The sequence below is a fragment of the Littorina saxatilis genome, linkage group LG17 (assembly GCF_037325665.1).
Source record: "Littorina saxatilis isolate snail1 linkage group LG17, US_GU_Lsax_2.0, whole genome shotgun sequence".
NCBI lineage: Eukaryota > Metazoa > Mollusca > Gastropoda > Littorinimorpha > Littorinidae > Littorina > Littorina saxatilis.
Genome location: NC_090261.1, coordinates 21789993 through 21813027, shown reverse-complemented (window position 1 = coordinate 21813027; position 23035 = coordinate 21789993). Strand labels below are relative to the sequence as shown.

Below are 23035 nucleotides of genomic sequence, written 5' to 3'. Positions count from 1 at the left end.
TGAATAGATCCTGAACAGCGAGCCCTGCTTGTTCGCATCCTCAAGTCTTAGAAGAACGGAAAAAGCGTTCAGATCATCCCAAGAACCGGAAACTTTCAGGGGATTATGACAAGTTGGGAGCGGCACCATGAACAGCATGCCCTGGTCCTTTGCATCCTCTAGTCTTAACCTTCACCCGATCACGCTTTGGACTACACAGTCCGGATGATGTGTGTCGTGTACGACCCATACTTTAGAAGAAGGATCCAACGTAAAAAGTATGGGTCGTACACGACCCACGCCATCCGAATAGGGATAAACATCGTAAAACCCTTCTTTAATTCCCACGACCAACATCATCCGGACTGTCCAGTTCAAATTACGTCATTGTTTATTTGTTTGTTTACAAAGATAATTCTTCTGAGTCTGAGAGTGGTCGATGAGAGCGTCCTATGGTGTTTGAGAATTACATGAAGTTTCTATCAAAATGTGATACTCCCAATAGTTTCAGAAATACCGACACTTTTGTGAGACTCTGGGTCGTCCACGACCCACGAAGCACGGTGACGGTTTAAAAGAACACGGGGGCAAAGCGCGGAGACAAAGTGTTCAGATAATCCCTAGAATACAAGAAACGTATATATATTCAAGGGATGATGACAACCAGTTGGGACAGACAGCGTGAGGCGGCCATGAACAACGAGTCCTGGTCATCCATGGACAGTGAAGACACGGCCTGGCGGATACGACGCAGCTCGGACTGTCTCAAATCATCCTCCGTCTGCTCGCTGCTGGCTGCGGTGCGATGTGCCTCCTCCTTCACTGACCGTCCCATTTCTGCACCAGCTTCAGCCGTGTCACACTTCCCAGGAACACCCTCTTTTCTCTCATCTTCTTTTTGGTCTCCACACTTATTTTCATCGTCCCCCGCGCCGATTTCCTTGCTTTCCTCTCCACTGCTGTCTCCCGGAATCTCGCTTTTCTCTTTGTTGTCTTTCGTCATGTCACCGCCTTCTGCGTAGTCGTTTGCATTCTTGACTCCCTCTTCGATGCCTCCTTTTCTCTCGTCTTCCTCTTTGTTTTCTGCCCCAGGACCAACCTCACCTTGACCGTCTTGCTTCGCTTCAATTTTTTCTCCGCTACCCACCTTGTTGTCATTCATGCTCTCGCCCCCCTTTGTGAGCCCTTCTTTCTTCCTTACTCCCTCTTGGTTGTTTTCCTTACTTTCACGTTCTCTCTCGGCGTCCCTGACATCATCTTCCTCGGCTGCTATGAGCGTTTTTCTGTCTGGCACAAGAAATAGGGACCGATCAGAGTCCTTGTGGTGGGACTGGGCGGTGTGCGATGAAACGGGATTCTTGGTGTTGCGTCTTTGAGGTTTTGCAAACTGGGTGTTGCGTCTTTGAGGTTTTGCAAACTGATAGAAAGCGGCTTGAAGACTGGGTGAGTCTCCCCTAAGATCCATACCCATTCTGAGTTGCTTCCCCTTGACTTCCTCTTTACCTCCTGATGCTAATGGCGTTTTGTCTTTGGCATGAACGTCACTCTCTGAAGGACTCAAACCCTTCGAGATGCTTTCCATATATCTCACCAATGTGTTTCCAAAAATCCGCAGAATATGTCGCTTCACTTCGTCGGGCGAAGGCGGTTCTTTTGAGTTGCATGAAGGTTTGAAAAATGCTACAAGGGCTTCGAGTGACTGCTGAGTTTGGTTTTGGTGGCCTTCGGTTTTGCTGGACGGTGGTTTGCTGCTTTGCTGACACGACTGAGGTGAAACGGTCTTGGATATGAAGCCTTTGTCTGATGGATCAGATTCCTGACAAGCGTCAAGGAGTTTTCGAAGCTTGCAGCTGTCCACTTGGGAATCTATTGGCACCTCTCCGCCAGGTAAGAAGATGACCACCTTGCGTTCCAGACTGGGGACAGCCAGGACGTCTGTGATGATGACTTTGTTTTCAACGGGTCTGGCGATCTCAGCAGACGTGCTGTCAATCACGGGACTGCAGGGAACACCTTGCTCGCTTAGGGAGAACAGAAACAGGCTCAAGCCCGCGGAGATGATGAACTCCAACACGTCTTCTATCTTCGTTTCCCAGTGACCACCTCCTACATGTTTGAAGTAAGCGTTTGGCAGAGACATGAGAATAAGAATATCGCGGAAAGATAGCGGTTTAGCTTCCACATACTTGGATTTGGATTTGTCCGTAGACTGCGAACACACTGTCGAGCAGCGTTTCTTTGCTGTCGCTGTCGAAAATGCCTGTTCTTCCGGTTCTTCTGCTGAGCTTCTTGCATGAATCACCAACCTGAGCTCAGCTTTCATAAACTCTACAAGTTCCTCAGCACACTTGACGCAGTTGTCAGGCCTGACATCATTCTTGTGGTCCTTGTGATAGATGAAGAAGACCGGGGGACCGTCGCAGGGCAGGCCTTGGGCTACGCTCCGCGTGCTGTACGCATTCTTGTGGAAAGGGTTCAGATCTAACTCCTTCAGCAAGAGCTGGATGCTGGGTGGACACCGCAGACACTGCGTCAACCGGTACAGGTGGAAGCCAGCTGGAACTCGTGCGACGGCCAAAGAAACGAACCAGATTGGATTGTGCAGGAAGGTGTGTCTCAGCTTGGGGATGATGCCCGCCGTATGGCGCGGAGACAGTTCGTCCAGAAGAAAACAAACATCCTCTGTAGACTCTCGGTCGTCTCTCAGCTCAGCCTTCAACTTGGCAATGTCGAGCTCAGCCACAGTCGTGTTGTATCTCAAGACGCTGCCCCTTCTCGCCGCTGCCACGTCATTGGCGATGGCGTCCTCCAGAACGTGGCCCGCGGCACGTCCTCTGGCCGTCGTCCTGATGTTGAGAATCACCACCCTCCTGCCTTCCCGCAACCACTGACGTCCTTTCAGTTGCAGCAATAGTGTCTTCCCGGACCCCACACAGCCGGCCAGACAGACGTGTGTGTGTCGCTTGGAGGCCAGAATAGCGGCCTGGGCCGGCGTGAGGACGATTCGAGAAAAGCAGTCCGCCACCTGACTGATGGCCTGGGCCCTGGTGCGCACCTCCACTCGGGGTCTGGTCTTGGTACTAATCGCCACCACGGACAGCAACCCCAGTACTCTGGTTCGGCCGGCGAGGAAGAAGAAGTGATATTGCTTTGTTACACGGTGTATGGAAAACAAACAGTTGATGTTGAAGACCGGTATGCATAAGTCGAGGTTAGAGACTTCAGTCCGGAATAAACTGTGTACCCTCAATGCAGTTTATTCCGGACTAAAGTCTCTAGTTTCCTCTCCTGTATACTGGCCGTGACGAACAAAATTAGAAGTAGGAGATAGCAGAAAGAACAGAAGCCCCAAAAGACTTTAAGCTTAGACAATGATTGCACAGGAAGAGTTCGCAAAACAAAATATTCTGAGCGTTGACAAAACAAACCAACAAACAGAAAGCAATGTGAACATTGTCAGAACAAAAGCCGAAAGAGTGGACAATTAGTGCAAAAGAAAAGTTAAACTCTCGAGTTTTAACAAACAAAGAAATAACCAACCAACAAACAGGGAAAACATCTTATCAGTGAGAAGGCGCAAGGCAAAGGCAGTAAAGAGAGCCCGATAAGTGAGAAAAAGGCGAATACTGAAAATACGAACGACAATGTGATCATGTAGCTTTCGATCACGGTGGAAACAAGGTCTTTATTTCTACAGACCCGCTGACTTCAAGCTATATCTTTAGCATAAAATTTACCTTCCGACAATAGTTTTGATGTCTTGCAGTGGCATGGCTGGCGGTCTATCGCAGTGATCGTCACCGCCGTTGAAGTTATCCATCCACCACCGATAGAGAGGAGAAGGACGCTGTTGCTGGGCGGTTTCAGAAGAGGTTGCTGTCGCCTTAGTGTTGTTTTCCGCTGTGACCTGAGACTTGGGCTCGTGCAAGTCGTCTTTGCACAGAAACACAATGCCTTCATGCTTGTGATCATTCAGCGCCTGCACAGAGCCAATAAGCTGTGACATCCCAGTGACATATGTAGACTAGTCTGTATACAGCTCAGTGTCACATAATTATATTCAAACTACATGCAGCTTTTGCGGACCTTCCGGTTGATGGTGGGGTCATGCGCGACTACGCCGAGAGAGAGTGAGAGGGAGAGAGAGAGAGAGAATTTTGTACTTTGAACTTTATTTATTTATCGAGGGTAACAGAATAAGCAAAATATACATGCTTTTTTTTTTTTTTTTTTTTTTTTTTTAGTGAGAGAGAGAGAGAGACACACACACACACACACACACACACACACAAACACACACACAAACGCGCACACACACACACACAGGCACACACACACACACACGTACACACACACATACACACACACACACGTACACACACACACGTACACACACACACACACACACGAACACACACACACACACAAACACACACACACACACACACGAACACACACACACACACACACACACACACAAACACACACACGAACACACACACACACACACACACACACACACACACACACACACACAGAACCTGTTGCAGTCTCTGTGATGTAAGGTAAGGAAGGGCGACAACCATTGCCACACAACTTTCCCGGCTGAAGAGGTCGGGCATGATTCGACGTATGATGTTACGGGAGTAGTAAGGAAAAGGTATGCCTCATGCCTCGGCGCAATGCGCAATGCGCAAGGGTAGGGTCCATCATAAAGTGATAGGTTAAGGTGCCTGTGTTTAAGTAGTGATAAAGAGGGATTGCGTTTAAACGGTTTATTGAGTTTTATATTTTGTCATGTGATTTCATGTGCCTGTACCTGTTGCTCGATACTAATGACCACTCCAGCTGGGGTAATGACAGGATTACTGCCCCCCCGGCCTTTTTTTATTGGTGCTTAACGCGGCTGGGTTACTGAGCCGCCTCCTTTCTATTGACAGTAATCCCCTCCCATTTTCTCCGCGCTTCGCGGAGCCCTCTCTCTTTAATAGCTATGTAGTTTGGTGCCCTGTCAGGGGAGGTGTCAGGATAAGGTAATAAAAATGGTAGCCCTACTCTTTGCGGAACCCCTTCGCCGATAAAACCACCAGAGGTGGCCAGCGGTTAGAGAAGTTTAATAGGAGGTGGTTTGCCTACCCCGAGGGTTGATTAGGTTTTAATGCTTAGATTAGTGCTAGACAAATGGTGTGGGGTGGGTGTGGAAGTTAGCTCGACTGATGAGAGGGATGGGAGCTGATGTACACATATAACAAAAGTTTTAACAAGTAGACTCAGATTGTTGTTTTTTATGTGGGTGTTATAAACATCGGAGGTACATTTTACACCGAACACGAGTTGTTCTACAGTCAGTCATACATAATGTTAGGTTAGAGACTGATCACGTCTGAGCATTGCACCACAGAGATGCAAGACCTAAACATGTTAGACCTTGTTGATTGGTCAGCACTAAAAATAGAAACGGTTGTTCTACATACAAGGTTTTGATAGGTACACCAGATAAGATAGGTATTATTTTGTTTTTGATATTTATTTTCTTCGTTGTTGCGGTGTTTAATTTTTTTAAATTTTGTTGTTGATAGACTATGTAAGAGGTAGGGTTATATGTGTGGTGGGAATAAAATGTAAGTGCAAACACACACACACACACACACACACACACACACACATACACACACACACACACACACACACTTCCGATCACACACTGTTTAATTTTTTTTAATTTTGTTGTTGATAGACTATGTAAGCGGTAGGATTATATGTGTGGTGGGAATAAAATGTAAGTGCAAACACACACACACACACACACACACACACCCCTCCGATCACACACACCTCCGATCACACACACACACACACACACACACACACACACATACACACACACACACACACACACACACACACACACACACATGCGCGCGCGTTTACACAAGTACTTCCAAACAAGAAGGTAAAAAAGTCAGACGTAAAGAGTAACAAAACAATACATAAAACTGCTCACGGTAGCATTCAAGAGTTATTCAGACACATAGTTATTAACTTTTTCAATATGAGCATTTTATTATAAAAGTGACATCAGTCTTTTGAATATTAAAAATTAAATAAAAAAAATAAAAAAGCCAAAACATTTGCTGCTCTCCGAGTGTTTGACAGGTGTGTGAGGTAGTTCGGTTGCTGGTGTTTTTTCTTTTTTGTTCTGGACTCTTCTGACACGTCTGGTGTTTTTTAACTTCTCTAGCTACAACTTCTGTTTGTGCTTTAAGTCGCTTCAACAGCCTTTCTCGGACTTTGACCAGGCGAGCAAATTCTTTACTGGCCAAAACCACCCCTCTTTGACTTGGTCGCACGCGTCTGTTTTTTCTGTTTCCTTGGGTGATGTAATGTCTGATGTGGATTTTCACAAGTTTTCGCTACGTTCTGACACTCGCGAAAATGGTTCGACCCAAAGGAAACATATCAGATTCGGGTAGCGGTGAGCTAAACAGAGGATCTTCCTCGTCAAACATCTCTTTTGTCGTTCTCAGCAACAACAACAACAAAAGTGTTAAACAACTTTTACCTCTAGGAGACTGTCTTTTTAGACTGTAGCGTAGAGTAGATGGTGTTGTCTTGTGATTCGATCAAGGGATTTAGTAAAAAAAAAATTAGGCAACACCATCTTTATACATAACCTCCTTAACCTATGACATCAGTTACTATTTTTTACAACAACAGCTTTAGACTTGTTGCGTTAACGCAGTTCTAAAAAAAGTGCTATGAACTTACGGTCATTTACAACAGGGTTTTGGGGGTTAAAAATAGAAATGATGTAACGGAGTCTTGTACCTTGACTCTTTTTGATGATGAAATACATTGCAAACAAACCACAAGTAGAACTTAACATCCCTGTAATAACTGTTCGTTGGTTTTAGAACACAAACCAATAACGCATACAAAAACATTAAAAAAAACACCTTCAATGTCTTTGTGATTCGATTTTAAACCAAAACTAGCAAAATATTCAATATTCCCTGACCATCATAATATACACCAACCCAATGAGAGCCAACCTGGGTCTGTGTTTATGACGTAAGACGAGGTTTGAAGTAAATTTATCTCAGAAGGAAGTTGGTCTCTGGTGTAAACATCCACATTCGACCGTCTTGCCACGGGTGGCTTAACAGTAGGCGAGAGAGCTCTAGTCCATTCATGCTGTAAAAGCAGTGATAACCTGTCTACTCTGATCAATTTCTAGCAACGAGTCCATTTCTGCATACACAATAACGTTAACAGACTCTGTCAGGGGTACACTAAACTTTAGTTCCAAAGAAACTTCTCACATACTGTCTGTTTTCAAAACTCTGGTGTTAGTGGTTTTTGTAGGGACTTGTTTTTCATCAACATAGGGACAGAGGAAATTCAAGTTGCGGGTTTTAAAGTTAAATGGATTTTTGGCGTAGCTTCCTTTAAACACAGCGCTCTCTACTACTCCTACTACAACGCGTGTTGGTGGTTGGCTGAGAAACAAATTGTCTAAAACAGCACTAAGGTTTCCACAAGGGACCCCGTAAGATTTCATATCTACTCTTTTTAGAGGGTATTTGGCTGTGGACCTCTCTAGGGTTTTTGTGTGAACAAGACTTACAGATGGCTTTAGTTTTACTTTTCTGACAAACAAAAAGGTGTGTAACCACCGTTAGGTAAGCAGGATTAATCCGTGACTCATCACATTAAAACTGTTTTTGTTGTTGTTGGTAGAATGAGTCGAAGTTTTACAGCCACACCATTAAACAAAACAAAAAATCCGACCCTGGTTCATAACAGACACATGTAGTCGCCCCATCATACCAGAGTTTTGATTAAGAGACACTTCCACCTGAGAATACACCCACAGATTTACTGGAGCCACGTCGATGTCGGCGGGTAGTGGGACACCGTTACCTTGAGTCACTTTAGCTCGAATATACAAAAATGTCTTTGTCAAATCCAGATATTCACTTCTCCCACCACTTATGTTAAATTCAATAGGGGCCGATGCGGAAAGCGATGCGAGAGGAATAAAATATTTATGTAAATCTAACATAACTTTTTCCACCAAAGTGACCAGGTCCTGTGATGGGTTGTTGGGTAACATCTGTTTTTAAAAATTCTTAACAACTCGGGACTCATCCACAACGAGATATTTTTGAGTAAATTAACACGTACTTTTTTCTTTTTTTTTTGTTTTTTTTGTTTTTTTGTTGTCTGTATGATTCACTGCTTTTTTTAAATTTTTTATTTATTTTTTTTATAAACTCACTAAACCAGCTCTTGGTTGCTGTAAGTCTTACTCACGATGTAAGGTTTTATACACCAAAAGTAGTTTTCTTTTGGGGTTGTTCGTACAAAACTTGCCAAACTTCTTCGTTGTTTCTTTGTTAGCGAGGCAATCTTTAACAGGTGCTGTTTTTATACTTCTGTGAAACGAATGGTTATACTTTTTATTATTGATGTCATCGTTCTCCGTCGTAAAAAAATCCTGTATACCCTCGTTTTTTTAAAACCGCTGAAAAAACAAAACAGGAGCGATGTTGTTGTTGTCAGCTTTTAAAAGTATTATGGATTTAGGACACAAAACCTTTTAAAGTGCAAACTGACAAGGGAACAGAGTTTTTGAACACCCCTGTACCAACATTCCCATGGCAACCACACGGATGTATCTTTTACAGACAAGAAAAGGAAACACAAAAAAAACAACTTCTAAATGACTCTTTGTTTTCGAAAAGGTGACCCCGCTGACAGAGAAACTGTTTGAAGTGGAAATGCTCAAGCCCACCCTCAACTGGAATCGCCCTCCAACCTCTTCTCATGTAACTGACTGGTGTTGTTTTGTTTTTTCTTTTTGTAAATAATCATGACCTATCATTCAAGAGCCAAGTCTCTAATGTGGTTTTGACAGAGATGTCATAACGGTCCCAAACCCGTGTAAACACAGAGGGAGGATTTGGAAACAAAGGTAAGGCTCGACCAAGATTTCAAAAAAACGTGATACTAAAAAAAGGAAACCGGGTTGAAGATGTCATATTTCTATTTATTTTGTATGATCAACTCGAATAATGGATCATGTAACCGCCAAACAAAGTGGACAAATTCCGACATACCAAAACCTTGACAGTGTTTTTTTTTCTTTAAAACAAAAAATGTATCAGATGAATTAAAAAATAAAAAACTTTTGTCAGTGTCATTTTTTTGTCTTCAATACCTTCATCTTAGCTGATGTGGTTTTTTCATAGTCATATAAAGAAACTGATTTGAAGACAGTGTCAAGAAGGTCCGACGTAGACTGTTACCGTTCTAAATCAACACCCTCGGTCTACAACAACTTAGACCTTCTTTTTGTGTGTCTGCAGATCAGGTTTTTTTCGGCTACCAGTAGACCAAGGTGTGAATGTTGCAGTTCCACTTTGACTTGGTAGACAAGTTTTTGCCTCGGGACGATTACTAACTTTGTGAAATGGACATAGACTCCCTGTACATGGTTCTCTCTACCCCAGCCTTTGAAGAAGCTATCAAACCAGACTTCAAAAAAAGACTTCTACCAATAGTGGTCCAAATGGTTTCCTTCACAAGTCTGTGAGGATATTTACACAAACACACACATACATTCACACTTTCTCTGCGCTTTGCGGAGCCCTCTCTTTTATGGCGCTAATAACTATCAGAGGTGTCAGGATAAGGCAATTAAAATGATAACCCTGCGCTTCGCGGAGGCCCCTCGCCGATAAACCACCAGAGGTGGTCAGCAGTTAGAGAAGTTTAATAGGACGTGGTTTCTCTATCGAGGTTTGCTTAGGGTGTAATGCTTAGATTAGTACCAGACAAACGGTGTGGGGAGGGATGTGGAAGTTAGTTCGACTGGTGAGAAGGGGTGGGGTGGTAGCTGATGTACAAATATAAAAGCTGTAGCAGCTAGACTCAGATAACTACTCCACAGCCATTTTGGTAAATCATACGAAAAACCATGGATGTTTGGACATGCACCCGTGTAGAACAGGTGTTTGACTTGTGTAAGAACTTTGCGAGAACTGATTGTCCTGGCTGTTTTGTTGTTGACCCCTGGGCCATCCACACCTGTTGGATAGAGGACGAAGTAGAGCTGCTGACGATGTGGGGAGAGCGAGCTGTTGATATTATGTTTGGGGGAGTTGTCTATTACAACCCCCGTTTGCAGGACATAAAGGACAATCTCCTACCCTATGTCAGGGATGTTTTTTTTACCAGTACGCTATTTTCAAAACCATCCGCATCTCTTTGTGGATAGTGGGAGTGATGGTGGTATGGAGTCAGACCATGATGAGGATGCTTTTGAGGACGATGACTGGTTTGAGGTTTATGTGCACAACCTAGATGCGGTGCGAGACGATGACCCTGAGAGCGGTGTAGAAGACAACTAACAAACTCAGGTAAGTGCTAGTTAGTTAAAAAAAGAGAACAAGAGAGTAAGAGACCACGGGGGCGGGGGAGATGAATTGGGAGGTAGGTGTAAGTGTGTGTATGTATGAGAGAGAGAGAGAGATAGATAGAGAGAGAGAGAGAGAGAGAGAGAGAGAGAGAGAGAGAGAGAGAGAGAGAGCGAGAGAGAGCGAGCGAGCGAGCGAAAGAGTACCCGTGTGATGAATCGACACACACACACACACACACACACACACTTTGTACCAAGGGTGTGGAAGGGGCGTTGTTTTTAGTTAGACACCAGCAGCAAGAGTCTTTATACCGACCCCTAGTTTTGAACAGCGTCAGTTAGATACAACTTTTTCGAACCAAAAAAGATGCATCGTTTTGTGAACCAAGTTACAGGTCGTGTTCATACTCGGCTTTTTTTTAGTTTGATGTGGACAAACATCTGTAACCTGAGTTACGAACTTTGTGAAGGCTGTGAGCTAAACCAAGGAAATCAACTAGGTCACAGCTGTCTTATGCTCACAATCGAAGAACGTGTTGGGTTGTACACAGAAACAGCCTTAAAACGCCTTTTGAACGTTGATGAGGTTACGTCATCCGTGGTTGATTTTTGTATTGATCAACTACTTCTAGACGCGGAAGAAAAAAAATGATTAAACAAAACAAACCAAGGTGGGTTGATAGTTGTAAATAAATAAGAAATTAGTGTAAAAAATAAAACCGTGTTTTTATTTTTTTATTTTATTTTTTTAATTTTTATTTTTTTTATTTTTTTTTTTATTTTTTTACTTAGTACTTAATGATGTTTTAAAATATATTTTCAGGGTCATCTTCTAAAACTTGCACCCAGCCCGACCACAACACCCACCGACAACGAGCTTCTCCCCCGGTCCTTATCAGGACCAACCACTTTTTCTCAAAAGAGTTGAACAAACTCGTTGCAAAACTTTTTTTAAATTTTTTATTTTAATTGTTTGTGTGTTATTTGTGTTGTTGTTGTTTTGTTTTGCTATTGTTGATGTTGTTGAATGGCCTATTGTTGGTTGTTTGTGCTGTCTAATGGTTTATGTGGGTGTTATAAGGTACATTTACATCGAACACGAGCTGTTCTACAGTCAGTCATACCTAATGTTAGGTTAGAGACTGATCACGTCTGAGTATTGCACCACAGAGATGCAAGACCTAAACATGTTAGAACTTGTTGATTGATCAGCACTAAAAATAGAAACGCGTAGTTAGACACTAGTGTGATGCGGCCAAAAAGAGGGGTATAAAAAAAAGTTCTTTCTGGTGTTTACATCTGAGTATTGCACCACAGAGATGCAAGACCTTACATGTTAGACCATGTTGATTGGTCAGCCTCTAAAAATAGAATCGCGTAGTAAGACACAGGTGTGAGGCGGGGTATAAAAAAAAAGTTCTTCTGGGTGCTTACGCCCGAGTATTGCACCACAGAGACACAAGACCTAAACATGTTAGAACTTGTTGATTGGTCAGCACCTAAAAATAGAAACGCGTAGTTAGAATACGGCGGTGATGCGGTCAAAAGGGGGTATAATTAAGCTTCTTCTGGGGCTAAGTCTTGAATGTCTCTTCGACTTTACAAGTGGGTGGTGGTGAACAAAAACAACTATGGCGACCAACAGCAGCAGCAGCAGTGACGCTAACACAACGCCACAACCGGCCTCAACAGATTTGGTAAGTTGATTTTGTTTTTGTAAAGATAAAAAAAATAAAGGTAGAGTGTTACTTTTTTCTCAGACATAGCTTTTTAGAAAAATAAATGTTTTTATGTAAGATTTTTTTTGATATTGTTTTTTTGTAGCTCAGACATACTTCTTTTTTTTTATTGCAGCGTAACCAATGCCCGCACTGTGAACAGGTTTTTACACAAAACTACAACCTTAACGCTCATGTTAACGAAGCCCATAACAAAGCCAGACCTTTTCTCTGTGCTATGTGCGGCAAGTCGTTTAGCAGAAAACACGGCCTTGCTCGGCATGAAAAAACCAAAAACTGCCAAGATGTTGCGAGTCGGACACCTCCACCACCAGCGCCGACAGTCGCTGGGTCCAAAAGAAAAAGTTCGTCTTCACAGGAAGCCCCTTCCCCCAAAAAAGGGTTAAACAAACGAAGTCTAGAAAAAGAAAAAATCAAAAAGTTACCTTCTAAAGAAAGACAAATGTACGAAAAGCATTGGAATTCTGTTAAATCTCATAAGCGGCCTGGTAAACTTCAGTCAACCTATACCATTCTCTGGAACCCTTGTTCTGATTTCCCTGATTGGGACGAGTCGCTTCTTGATCTGTTCCATGAACAGAACAAACGCTTCAAAATCAATTTTTCTCACTCTTTTCTTCTCAAAAACAAAGAGTCGGGTGACTTGTCTTTCTTTCATGCCTCAGTCAATAACCACTCTGTCTTACAACGACCGCGCCTGATCAACTCAAAGCAGGACTTTCTTTCTTTTCTCGATGAAATCAGTGACCGTGACATTCTAGAACAAGTTAGACTCGAACGCCCAAACTCTCGGTATGCTGTTCATACCATCATGTCTTCCAGTTTCTATGTCACGCCTTTGACTGACTTTCCTATCGGATGTGCCTGTGGTAGTCTACCTGACTACATCACAAACACACCGTTCTTGCACAAACTCCAAAAAGATCAGAATCATCATTTTCCTTATACTGATGGTCTGTGTCTCTTTCGCTGTCTTGCTTTGTACAAAGGAGCCTCGCTTCATTCTTTGCAAAAACCCACAAAAACCTTGTTCAAACAGTGGGCCGGACATTTCCCCCCTGTCCACTTTCCGGGGGTCACTTTGTTTCAACTTGAGTCGATTGAATCTGAGTTTAAGGTGAACATAGATGTGTTTGAGTTTGATGAGAACCAAACACCTGTCTGTCTCGTTCCTCTGCGTCGTAGCGCTTACAAACATTCTGGCGTTATGCGCCTCTTGCGTTACAAAGACCATTTCATGTACATTTTAGACATTGATAAACTCGGTCATGCTTTGGCTTGTTCCAAATGCGGGAAACTCTGGTCGTCTTTGTTTAAAATGAATCGACATGAACAGACTTGTCAGGGTGAGGGTTCAAAAGAAACGTTGAAAGGCGGGGTTTACTCACCACCCCAAAACATTTTTCAACAGTTACAAAACCACGGTGTTCAGGTAGCCACAGATTTTGTTTTTCCCTACAGAGCGACTTTTGATTTTGAGGTGTTTTTTGACACAGATAACTTGCCACAGACAAAATCAGCTGAGTCAAACTGTACACAGTATACAGCAAAACATATTCCTCTTTCTGTTTCTGTATGCAGTAATGTTCCCCATTTCACAGAACCAACCTGTTTTGTGAGTAAAGGTAACCCTCAAGAACTAGTGAACAACATGGTTAACTACCTAGAACGTATCTCCGAGGCCTCCTGCGCTCTTCTTTGTGAAGAATTTAAAGATGTGTTTGACCAGTTGACTGAGATCGAAGAGACACAACAACAAGAAACAGATAACCTCAACATCCCCGTAGAAAGACTCAGACAGAAATTATATGAGTATTTACAAGAACTGCCTGTCGTAGGTTTCAATTCTTCCCGCTACGATCTGAATGTGATCAAACCTTTTCTCATTGAAAAGTTTGTCAAAGACAAAACAGCCCATAACGATCTTCCAAAAGACGACAGTCAAACAGACCCTGTTTTTGAACCAGATGGTTTTGATACCGTGGGTGAAGAAGAAGAAGAAGAAGAAGAAGAAGAAGAAGAAGAAGACAAAGAAGTCAAAACAGAGGGAAAAAAGAAGGCCCCTAAAAGACCCCCTTTCAAGTTTGTTGTTAAACGAAACAACCAGTATATGTGTCTTTGTACAGACAAACTTCGGTTTCTCGACATCAACAATTTTCTTGCGCCAGGTTTTAGTTATTCCAAGTACCTCAAGGCGTTCGGTGTCGAAGAGCAAAAGGGTTTTTTCTGCTATGAATACGTCACTAGTCTAAGTACACTAGATGAAAGAGAACTCCCACCCCATGCAGCTTTTTTTAGTAAGCTCAAAAACTCAAATATTTCTGATACAGAGTACGCTTTTTGTCAGCGTGTGTGGACTGAAAACAAAATGATGACTTTGAAGGATTTTTTGGTGTGGTACAACAACCTAGACACAGGGCCGTTTCTGGTTGCTTTGCAGCATCAGATTAGTATGTACGCTAGTCTGCGAGTTGATTTGCTGAAAGACGGTATTTCTGTCCCCGGTGTGACACTGAAGTATCTGTTTGACACGTTGTCTTCAGATACCTACTTTTCACTTTTTAACGAAAAACAAAAAGACGTTCACGCACTTTTGCGAAAGAACATTGTCGGGGGTCCGTCTATTGTCTTTCACAGATACCACGAAAAAGACAAAACATACATTCGTGGTAATCAGGACAAAACGGTACAGTCTGTTCAGGGATTTGATGCAAATGCGCTGTATTTAGCTGCACTCATGCAAGACATGCCCACAGAGCACCCTGTCATTCGTAGAAAAGAAAACGCTTTTAAAGCGGAAAAAACAGATCCCTACGGTCAGCTAGCTCGGGAATGGTTGGAGTGGGTCATGGCATCAAAACAGATCCATCTCCAACATAAGTTTAACGCGAAAGAGAAGGCCCTTGGTCGAAAAAAGATTAGAGTTGATGGTTGGGATGCCACAAATCAAATTTGCTATCAGTTTCACGGATGTTTGTTCCACGGGCATGACTGTTCTGTGACCGCCGGTAAAACGTCTAACCCTGTCACCGGAAAAACACTAGTTGAACTCAGAGAACATACAACCAACATCACCAAATACCTACGTGAGGAAGTGGGTGTGACTGTCGTCGAAAAATGGGAGTGTGAATGGCACGCAGACAAAAAACAAAACACCTCCATTCAGACTTTTCTACAAGGTCGTTTTCCGACACTTAAACCCTTCCGGCATCCTTCTACCATCACAGATCAAACTGTCTTAGACGCGGTGCAAAACAAAACTTTGTTCGGGTTGGTACAGTGTGATATTTATGTACCTGATCATCTAAAAGAACATTTCAGTGAAATGCAGCCTATTTTCAAAAATGAGTCTGTCAGCCGAGAACAGATCGGGGATTTTATGAAAGACTACGCTGAAAAACACAAGCTCTTATCTCAACCACGCCGCACACTTGTTGGGAGTTACCACGGTGAACAAATTCTGCTAGCCACACCCCTCTTGTTTTGGTACGTGCAGCACGGGTTGGTTGTTAAAAACATCACGCTGATCGTGGAGTATCAACCCAAAACCTGTTTCCGTCAGTTTGGTGACAGCGTTTCAAACGCAAGACGAGCAGGGGACCAAGACCCATCAAAAGCTATCTTAGCTGAAACTTTCAAACTGCTCGGTAACTCAGCCTACGGGAAAACCTTAACTAACGTGGCCAACCATCGTGATATTCATTACGTTTTGTCTGATGAGGCCTCAAAACTGATCAACAATGGTCGTTTTCAAAAACTAACAGAAGTGACAGATTCTGTCACTGAAGTAGAGATGGCTAAAAAAAAAATCAACTGGTCACTTCCCTCTCAGATTGGTTACTTTGTTTACCAGTACGCTAAACTACGCATGTTGGAGTTTCATTTTGATTTTCTAGATAAGTTTGTGTCCAGAGCCGACTACCAGCTTTTGGAAATGGATACAGATTCTCTATACATGGCGCTTAGCGCTTCAACGTTAGAAGAGGTAGTTCGTCCTGAACTACGAGAGCAGTTTTACCAAGTGTATAACCAATGGTTCCCTGCACAAGCCTGTGACCAACACGAGGCAGCCTTCCAAAACACCCGTTTAGCTAACGCCCCATGGGACCCGACTCTCTGTCAGGCCTGTACAGCGCGTGTCCACTATGACAAACGAACACCCGGTCTCTTTAAAACCGAATACCAAGGAAATGCGTTTATTGGTCTGTGTTCTAAAACCTACTTTTGTGAGGGGGACAGTGGAAGTAAATTTAGTTCAAAAGGTTTGAACAAAAACCAAAACAAACTGACAAAAGAGTCTTACCAACAGGTGCTTCTAACGCAAGAAAGTGGTGGTGGTACAAACACTGGTTTCAAGACAGACGGAAAGTCTATGTTCACCTATTCCCAAACCAGAAAGTCACTCTCGTTTTTCTACATCAAGCGTGTGATCGCTTCTGACGGGGTTTCAACCCTGCCTACACCCGTCTAACGGGTCTCTTTCTTTTTTGACTGTGATACCCCTCTAATGGGTCTCTTTCTTTTTTTGACTGTGATACCGCCGCCTGTGATATGGTTAACATTCCAATGCCAAACAACTTTGTCGTTTTTGTAAATAAATTTGATAAGACATGTTTTGCTTCTGTAAATAATGCTCGTATTGTTTAATCCCAAAAACCCCCAATGTGGCTTTGACATACCTTGTCAAAACGGTCCCAAGCCCGTGAAAACACAGAGGGAGGGTCAATTACTGAATTTTATTGGTGCTTACCCCAGCTGGAGTGGTCATTAGTATCGAGCAACAGGTACAGGCACATGAAATCACATGACAAAATATAAAACTCAATAAACCGTTTAAACGCAATCCCTCTTTATCACTACTTAAACACAGGCACCTTAACCTATCACTTTATGATGGACCCTACCCTTGCGCATTGCGCATTGCGCCGAGGCATGAGGCATACCTCTTTCCTACTACTTACGGGCATTCTGCACTTGCTTCACCGCTTTCTGCACGCTTTCGCGTATCTCCTGATCGGCGTGTCGCCACTTTGAATGCCCTGTAGCTTTTACCTGCATAATAAAACAAGGAAAGGGTTGCATCAAGTCATCATGTCAGCGACAATGTGCCAGCAGAGATGTTTTCATGTTGTGAATTTCAGTTGCAACATTTGTACATTTTAGCAAGTGCTTCATTTGTAAATCAGAGAGAGAGAGAGAGAGAGAGAGAGAGAGAGAGAGAGAGAGAGAGAGCGGGGGGGAGATAGAGAGAGGGGGAGGGGGACAGACAGACAGACAGACAGACAGACAGACAGGTAAGGGAGACAGAAAGGGACAAGGGCACACAGAATAACAAAAACAAGCAGACAGGCAGACCAAAATAAATCAGAGCAGACAGACTGGCAGACGCACAGACAGACAGACAGACAGACACACACACACACACACACACACATACACAGACACACACACACACACACACACACACACACACACATTCTGACATTCTCACACACACACACACACACACACACACACACACACACACACACACACATTCTGACATTCTCTCTCTCACACACACACACACACACACACACACACACACACACACACACTCACACACACACACAACTCCCCCACCCCCACACACTTGAAAGACAGCGTAATCAACTGACCTCCATCAAGGTAACGCCCCACTGCTGACTGAGGACCACGACATCCACCTCCCCGCGCTGACCAGGTGTAGCGGGCAACGGTCCTCCCGGCTCTGCCGGTCTGGCCTTGGCAAGGTAACTGTCAAAGTCCAGCGAGTCGATGATGAAGAAGGGGCTTTGATGACGCTGCTGCATCAGCTGACCAAGGTCTTGCACAGCGTTCAGCATCAAGGTGTGGGCTTCCGTGCCTATTGCGTCACTCTCAGCCTACGTCATAGATGACGCGTATTGACGGATTGACATGAAATGAACAAAAGTTTGTTTTAGGGTTGCTATTATCATAATTATAATGATGTTTCGTAGATTTTACTTTTTTATTTTTTTCATCAAACGTTTCAAAGGGCTACCACGGACTGTGAAATACGGGCGTAAAAGGAGAAGGGAAAAAGTGAACGTGGTCAGATACCCCCCCCCCCCCCCCAACCACAATGTTGTGCAGGAAGATTGTGTCGACTTGACGACACCGGACGCGTGAGAGAAATTGTGTCCACCGCGGGCGCGGGTAGCTGCAACTGCAATTATTTTGGAGAAGAGGGAGAACGAAGAGGAATCGAAGGATGAGAAATGGGGGCTTGCATGGCCATTGGCGAAGCTAGTTTGAAGCAAATAGTCGGCAACTTCCCCTGAAAGTGATGAAAGTGCTGGCTGGTTGTTGCCTTTCTGCAGAGAATGAAAGTAGGACACTATTATCTTCCTTTCTCCGCTCCGCAGACAACTCATTCTCAACATAGCAGTCTCCGCAGAATCTCACTTTCGCCGCCCTTTTCCTCAGTTCTCCATCATTCTCCGCCTTTCCCCCCCTACGTGTGAGACCCCCCCCCCCTCCTATATGCCGTGTGAGATGGAATTCTTTTACACAATACATCACGCATTCACATCGACCAGCAGATCGCAGCCATTTCGGCGCATATCCTACTTTTCACGGCCTATTATTCCAAGTCACACGGGTATTTTGGTGGACATTTTTTTTATCTATGCCTATACAATTTTGCCAGGAAAGACCCTTTTGTCAATTGTGGGATCTTTAACGTGCACACCCCAATGTAGTGTACACGAAGGGACCTCGGTTTTTCGTCTCATCCGAAAGACTAGCACTTGAACCCACCACCTAGGTTAGGAAAGGGGGGAGAAAATTGCTAACGCCCTGACCCAGGGTCGAACTCGCAACCTCTCGCTTCCGAGCGCAAGTGCGTTACCACTCGGCCACCCAGTCTGTGTGCCCTTGTCCAGAAGTGCGCTGTCGTTTCAAAAGTAAATCCTAGGTTTGAATAAACAACAAACACACAATCTGTCCTCTATAGGAATTTACACAACAGGCAAAAAAAAAGGGGGTTAAGTGTGCTTTAACAAATACAAAAATAAAAGGAACTATAAAGAAGGCTGCATTTGAATATGTCACTGTCGAAAATGTCCACACCCCCGCTGACATATATTATGCACACCCGATCTCGGATTATTTTAACGGCTTACCGGTTTTACGAGTGTCATCCGTGATATTCCAGTTCTGTCCCCTTTTGCCCACGTCTGTTGGTTGAAATGTAAAGCAGGTACCCGGTAGCAACGCTGGTCCACGTCCGGGTAGTAAGTATCAACGAAATCCGCGGTCCACTCGCCGAACGTTCGAGGTTCTGCACCTTCCACACACAGCTCGAGTTCATCCATTTTCTGAAAAATGGTGATAATGACAAAAAAGAATTACAAATAATGATCGTGAATTACCATTATGTTGCGGGTAGTGATTGCTCACCAGACTAAGTTTTGGACAATTCTTGTTCATCCATCATCTGAAAAATGGTGATAATGACAAACTGACAATTACTGAAATAATGCAGTGAATTACCATTATGTTGCGGGTAGTGATTGCTCACCAGACTAAGTTTTGGACAATTCTTGTTCATCCATCATCTGAAAAATGGTGATAATGACAAACTGACAATTACTGAAATAATGCAGTGAATTACCATTATGTTACGGGTAGTGAATGCCCACCAGACAAAGTTTTGGACAATTCTTGTTCATCCATCATCTGAAAAATGGTGATAATGACAAACTGACAATTCCTGAAATAATGCAGTGAATTGCCATTATGTAACGGGTAGTGAATGTTCACAAGACAAAGTTTTGGACAATTCTTGTTCATCCATCATCTGAAAAATGGTGATAATGACAAACTTGAGAATTACAAATAATGCAGTGAATTACCATTATGTTACGGGTAGTGAATGCCCACCAGAAAATTGTAAACAATTCTTGTTCATCCATCATTATCTGAAAATAGCAGTGATTACGATTTACTGATGATTACACATAACGCTATTGGGTTACCAACATTAGGAGTAATGAGTATCCACTGACCAGGAAAAGTTCTGATCAGCTTTGGTTCATCCATCATCTGAAAATCTACGCGCGAAATAATCTGATTTCGGCACTCTTGACATACGGTTCTGTGGTTCAACCTTGGTCTGAAAACGGTGGTCATGGTTACAACTGACAATTACAAATGGCACTGATGAATTACCGATACGTATTACGGCCAGTAAGTATTGAGCTACAAAGGCGACGGTCCACTCTTAGCCTGTTCGTGTCTATGTGGCCTGCAGACACAATTCTCCTTTATTCCATCGTCTCAAATGGCAACATGATCGCACTGCGACCGATTCGTTTTTGTAACTGAATTCTGATTTTTGAAGGTTCAACTGAAATGCACTTGCAAAGTTGTGCCGCAGTTTTCGTCAAAGGATCGCGAGGGATGGACTGAGGTTCGGCAACACACTGTGTAATATCTTGTATGTCGTTCGTGGTTGGTTGGTTTTATTCGTTTCAGGGCTGGATGTGAGGTTGTCTTCCTGGGTTGCAGAAGCGGCACCGCCCCCTCCACCGTTACCCTTGACACTCACATGTATTTTATTTTTATTTTGTTAATCAAGGAGAAATCCAAATTACCCCTTTTAAATATTGTATATATTTCAACATGTGTGGGACCTTGCCCCCTGGCAACCCCCCCCCCCCCTCCCACCTACACAGACCCTGTATCCCTGCCTCATTTTGAAATCCCTCCCGTTCATACTCACAAAGTCCAACCCTGCGTTCGTTTACTTTCTTCTCTCTATCTTTCTTTAGAGAGAGAGAGAGCGAGAGAGAGAGAGAGAGAGAGAGAGAGACAGAGACAGACAGACAGACAGACAGAGAGAGAGAGAGAGAGAGAAAGCGAGAAAGAGAGAGAGAAAGAGAGAGAGAGCGAGCGAGAGAGAGACAGATAGAGAGAGACAGAGAGAGAGAGAGACAGAGAGAGAGAGAGAGAGAGAGAGAGAGAGAGAGAGAGAGAGAGAGAGAGAGAGAGAGAGAGAGAGAGAGAGATAGATTCTTTTTTTCGACCTACTGGTATGCCAAGCAAACAAGAGCCTTTTGTATCTGTGACATTAACCCTTCAGAAGGACGAATTTAACAGTTATGCATACGCTTACAAAATCTCTTGAACGTGTATGTGTAAACTGAAACCGGAACTGAAAATCAACTGCGCTGTATGCTTGTCTCCTTGTTCCATCACTGCACACAAATGTCTTTTCACTAAAAACATATTCGAAAGTGTTAATGCGTACAATGGTGTACCTGTTTGATTTTAAGGCGGGCGGGCGCAGTGGCGTAGTGAATTAGACATCGGCCTCCTAATCCGGGAAGGTCGTGAGTTCAAATCCCGGCCGCGGCTGCCTGATGGGTTAAGGGTGGAGATTTTTCCGATCTCCCAGGTCAACTTATGTGCAGACCTGCTAGTGCATTATCCCCTTCGTGTGTACACGCAAGCACAAGACCAAGTGCGCACGAAAAAGATCCTGTAATCCATGTCAGAGTTCGGTGGGTTATAGAAACACGAAAATACCCAGCATGCTTCCCCCAAAATCGGCGTATGCTGCCTAAATGACGGGGTAAAAACGGTCATACACGTAAAAATCCACTCGTTCAAAAACATGAGTGAACGTGGGAGTTTCAACCCATGAACGAAGAAGAAGAAGAAGAAGAAGAAGAAGAAGAAGAAGAAGAAGAAGAAGAAGAAGAAGAAGAAGAATGTAAGGCGGCTCCCTTCCCCAGTAAACCATTGTGTAGATATCCATCTATCCATTCAGGGTGTAAACATTTCATACGCAAAGCAGGATTGTTCACATTACACTATCTGTGTAAATAATAGCTAATATAAGATGTTTGATGGGTTGTTGACAGACCAGCTTTTTTGTCGTCCGAGGGGGAGCATATCGTCTTTTGTTTCATATTTATTGACCAAGGCCGAAGGCCGCGGTCAATAAATATGAAACAAAAGTCGATATGCCCCCCGAGGACCGACAAAAAAAGCTGGTCTGACAACAAACCACCAAACATCGTTTTTGTCATCATTTGGAGGAAAGAGTGATAATTGTGGTCCCCAAAAAGTGAGAATAAGCGACAAGGAAGTTGAACTTGTGGAAACCTTCAAATATCTTGGGGTTTCAATTGACAATAAGCTGACGTTTAGTGATCATGTTCAAGCTGTTTATAAGAAAGCTCAGCAGCGACTTTTTCTTCTCAGGAAGCTTAAATATTTTAATGTCAATCAAAGTGTTATGGAACTTGTGTATCGCAGTTTGATTGAAAGCATACTGACTTTTAACATTGTGACATGGTATGGTACCACAAATGTTAAAAACAAAGCTAAACTCCACCGCATTGTTGCGACGGCTAGCAAGCTTGTTGGGCAACCCCAACGACAGCTGACCAGTCTCTACGAAGCTGCCATTAAGCGGAAAGCTCTCAAAATTGTCCGTGATCCGATCCATCCTCTCAACCCCTGTTTCGAAATTCTCCCTTCAGGTAAACGTTATAAGGTCCCTTTGGCACGCAAAAACCAGTTTAAAAAGTCATTCCTGCCTTCTGCAGTCACCATTTTAAATTCTTCTCGCATCACGTAGAGGCTGGTCGGCTGGGAAAAAACGAACAATGTGTACATGTGAAGGTGTGTGGGAAATATTTGTAATGTGATTACTCGGCTGTGAAACCCAACTCCTGTGATATGAGAGGGTAAATTTACATAGTGCAATATCATATTTGATTGTATCCCTTTTATGTTTTATGTTTTATGTGTGTCGTCCTATACAATTGTTGTTATAATCGTTTACAGGCAGACAGGGTGTGCCGAAGAAAAATTTCCATTTTTGGCTCACGTAAGTGTA

The 23035-nt window shown here is 43.4% G+C and overlaps 3 protein-coding genes across 5 annotated transcripts in view; 1 reads left to right on the top strand and 2 right to left on the bottom strand.

Annotated features, from left to right (window-relative positions):
- Positions 1–454: 454 nt before the first annotated feature.
- LOC138953217 (uncharacterized) overlaps positions 455–23035 on the bottom strand; it is a 77987-nt gene continuing 55406 nt past the window's right edge. For 2 of the 3 annotated variants that reach the window (XM_070325010.1, XM_070325009.1), the window contains exons 5-6: positions 3717–3958; positions 455–3092 (exon numbers count right to left, since the gene is read on the bottom strand). In XM_070325010.1, coding sequence (XP_070181111.1) covers positions 626–3092; positions 3717–3958 — 2709 coding nt within the window. In that variant the 3' untranslated portion in view covers positions 455–625. Of the gene's footprint in view, positions 3093–3716; positions 3959–4520; positions 4619–23035 lie in introns of those variants that run through there. The other variant, XM_070325012.1, reaches the window with a different exon arrangement.
- On the top strand, positions 13504–16612 carry LOC138953794 (uncharacterized). Its single transcript, XM_070325703.1, has one exon. The coding sequence runs from the start codon at positions 13793–13795 to the stop codon at positions 16610–16612; it is 2820 nt and encodes a 939-aa protein (XP_070181804.1). The 5' UTR covers positions 13504–13792.
- On the bottom strand, positions 17095–19499 carry LOC138952542 (uncharacterized). The gene is made up of 3 exons (XM_070324226.1): positions 19308–19499; positions 17799–18044; positions 17095–17193 (listed from the first exon to the last, which is right to left on the bottom strand). Exons 1-3 carry the CDS (start codon positions 19497–19499, stop codon positions 17095–17097), a joined length of 537 nt encoding a protein of 178 aa, XP_070180327.1.

Excerpts from the sequence above, each read along its gene's own strand:
- LOC138953794 (XM_070325703.1), top strand. The coding sequence starts at position 13,793 with ATGGTTAACTACCTAGAACGTATCTCCGAGGCCTCCTGCGCTCTTCTT.
- LOC138952542 (XM_070324226.1), bottom strand. The coding sequence starts at position 19,499 with ATGGATGAACTCGAGCTGTGTGTGGAAGGTGCAGAACCTCGAACGTTC. Across the intron at positions 18,045-19,307 it reads GGATGACACTCGTAAAACCG|GCTGAGAGTGACGCAATAGG; the intron begins GTAAGCCGTTAA and ends TCTATGACGTAG. Across the intron at positions 17,194-17,798 it reads GGGGCGTTACCTTGATGGAG|GTAAAAGCTACAGGGCATTC; the intron begins GTCAGTTGATTA and ends TTTATTATGCAG.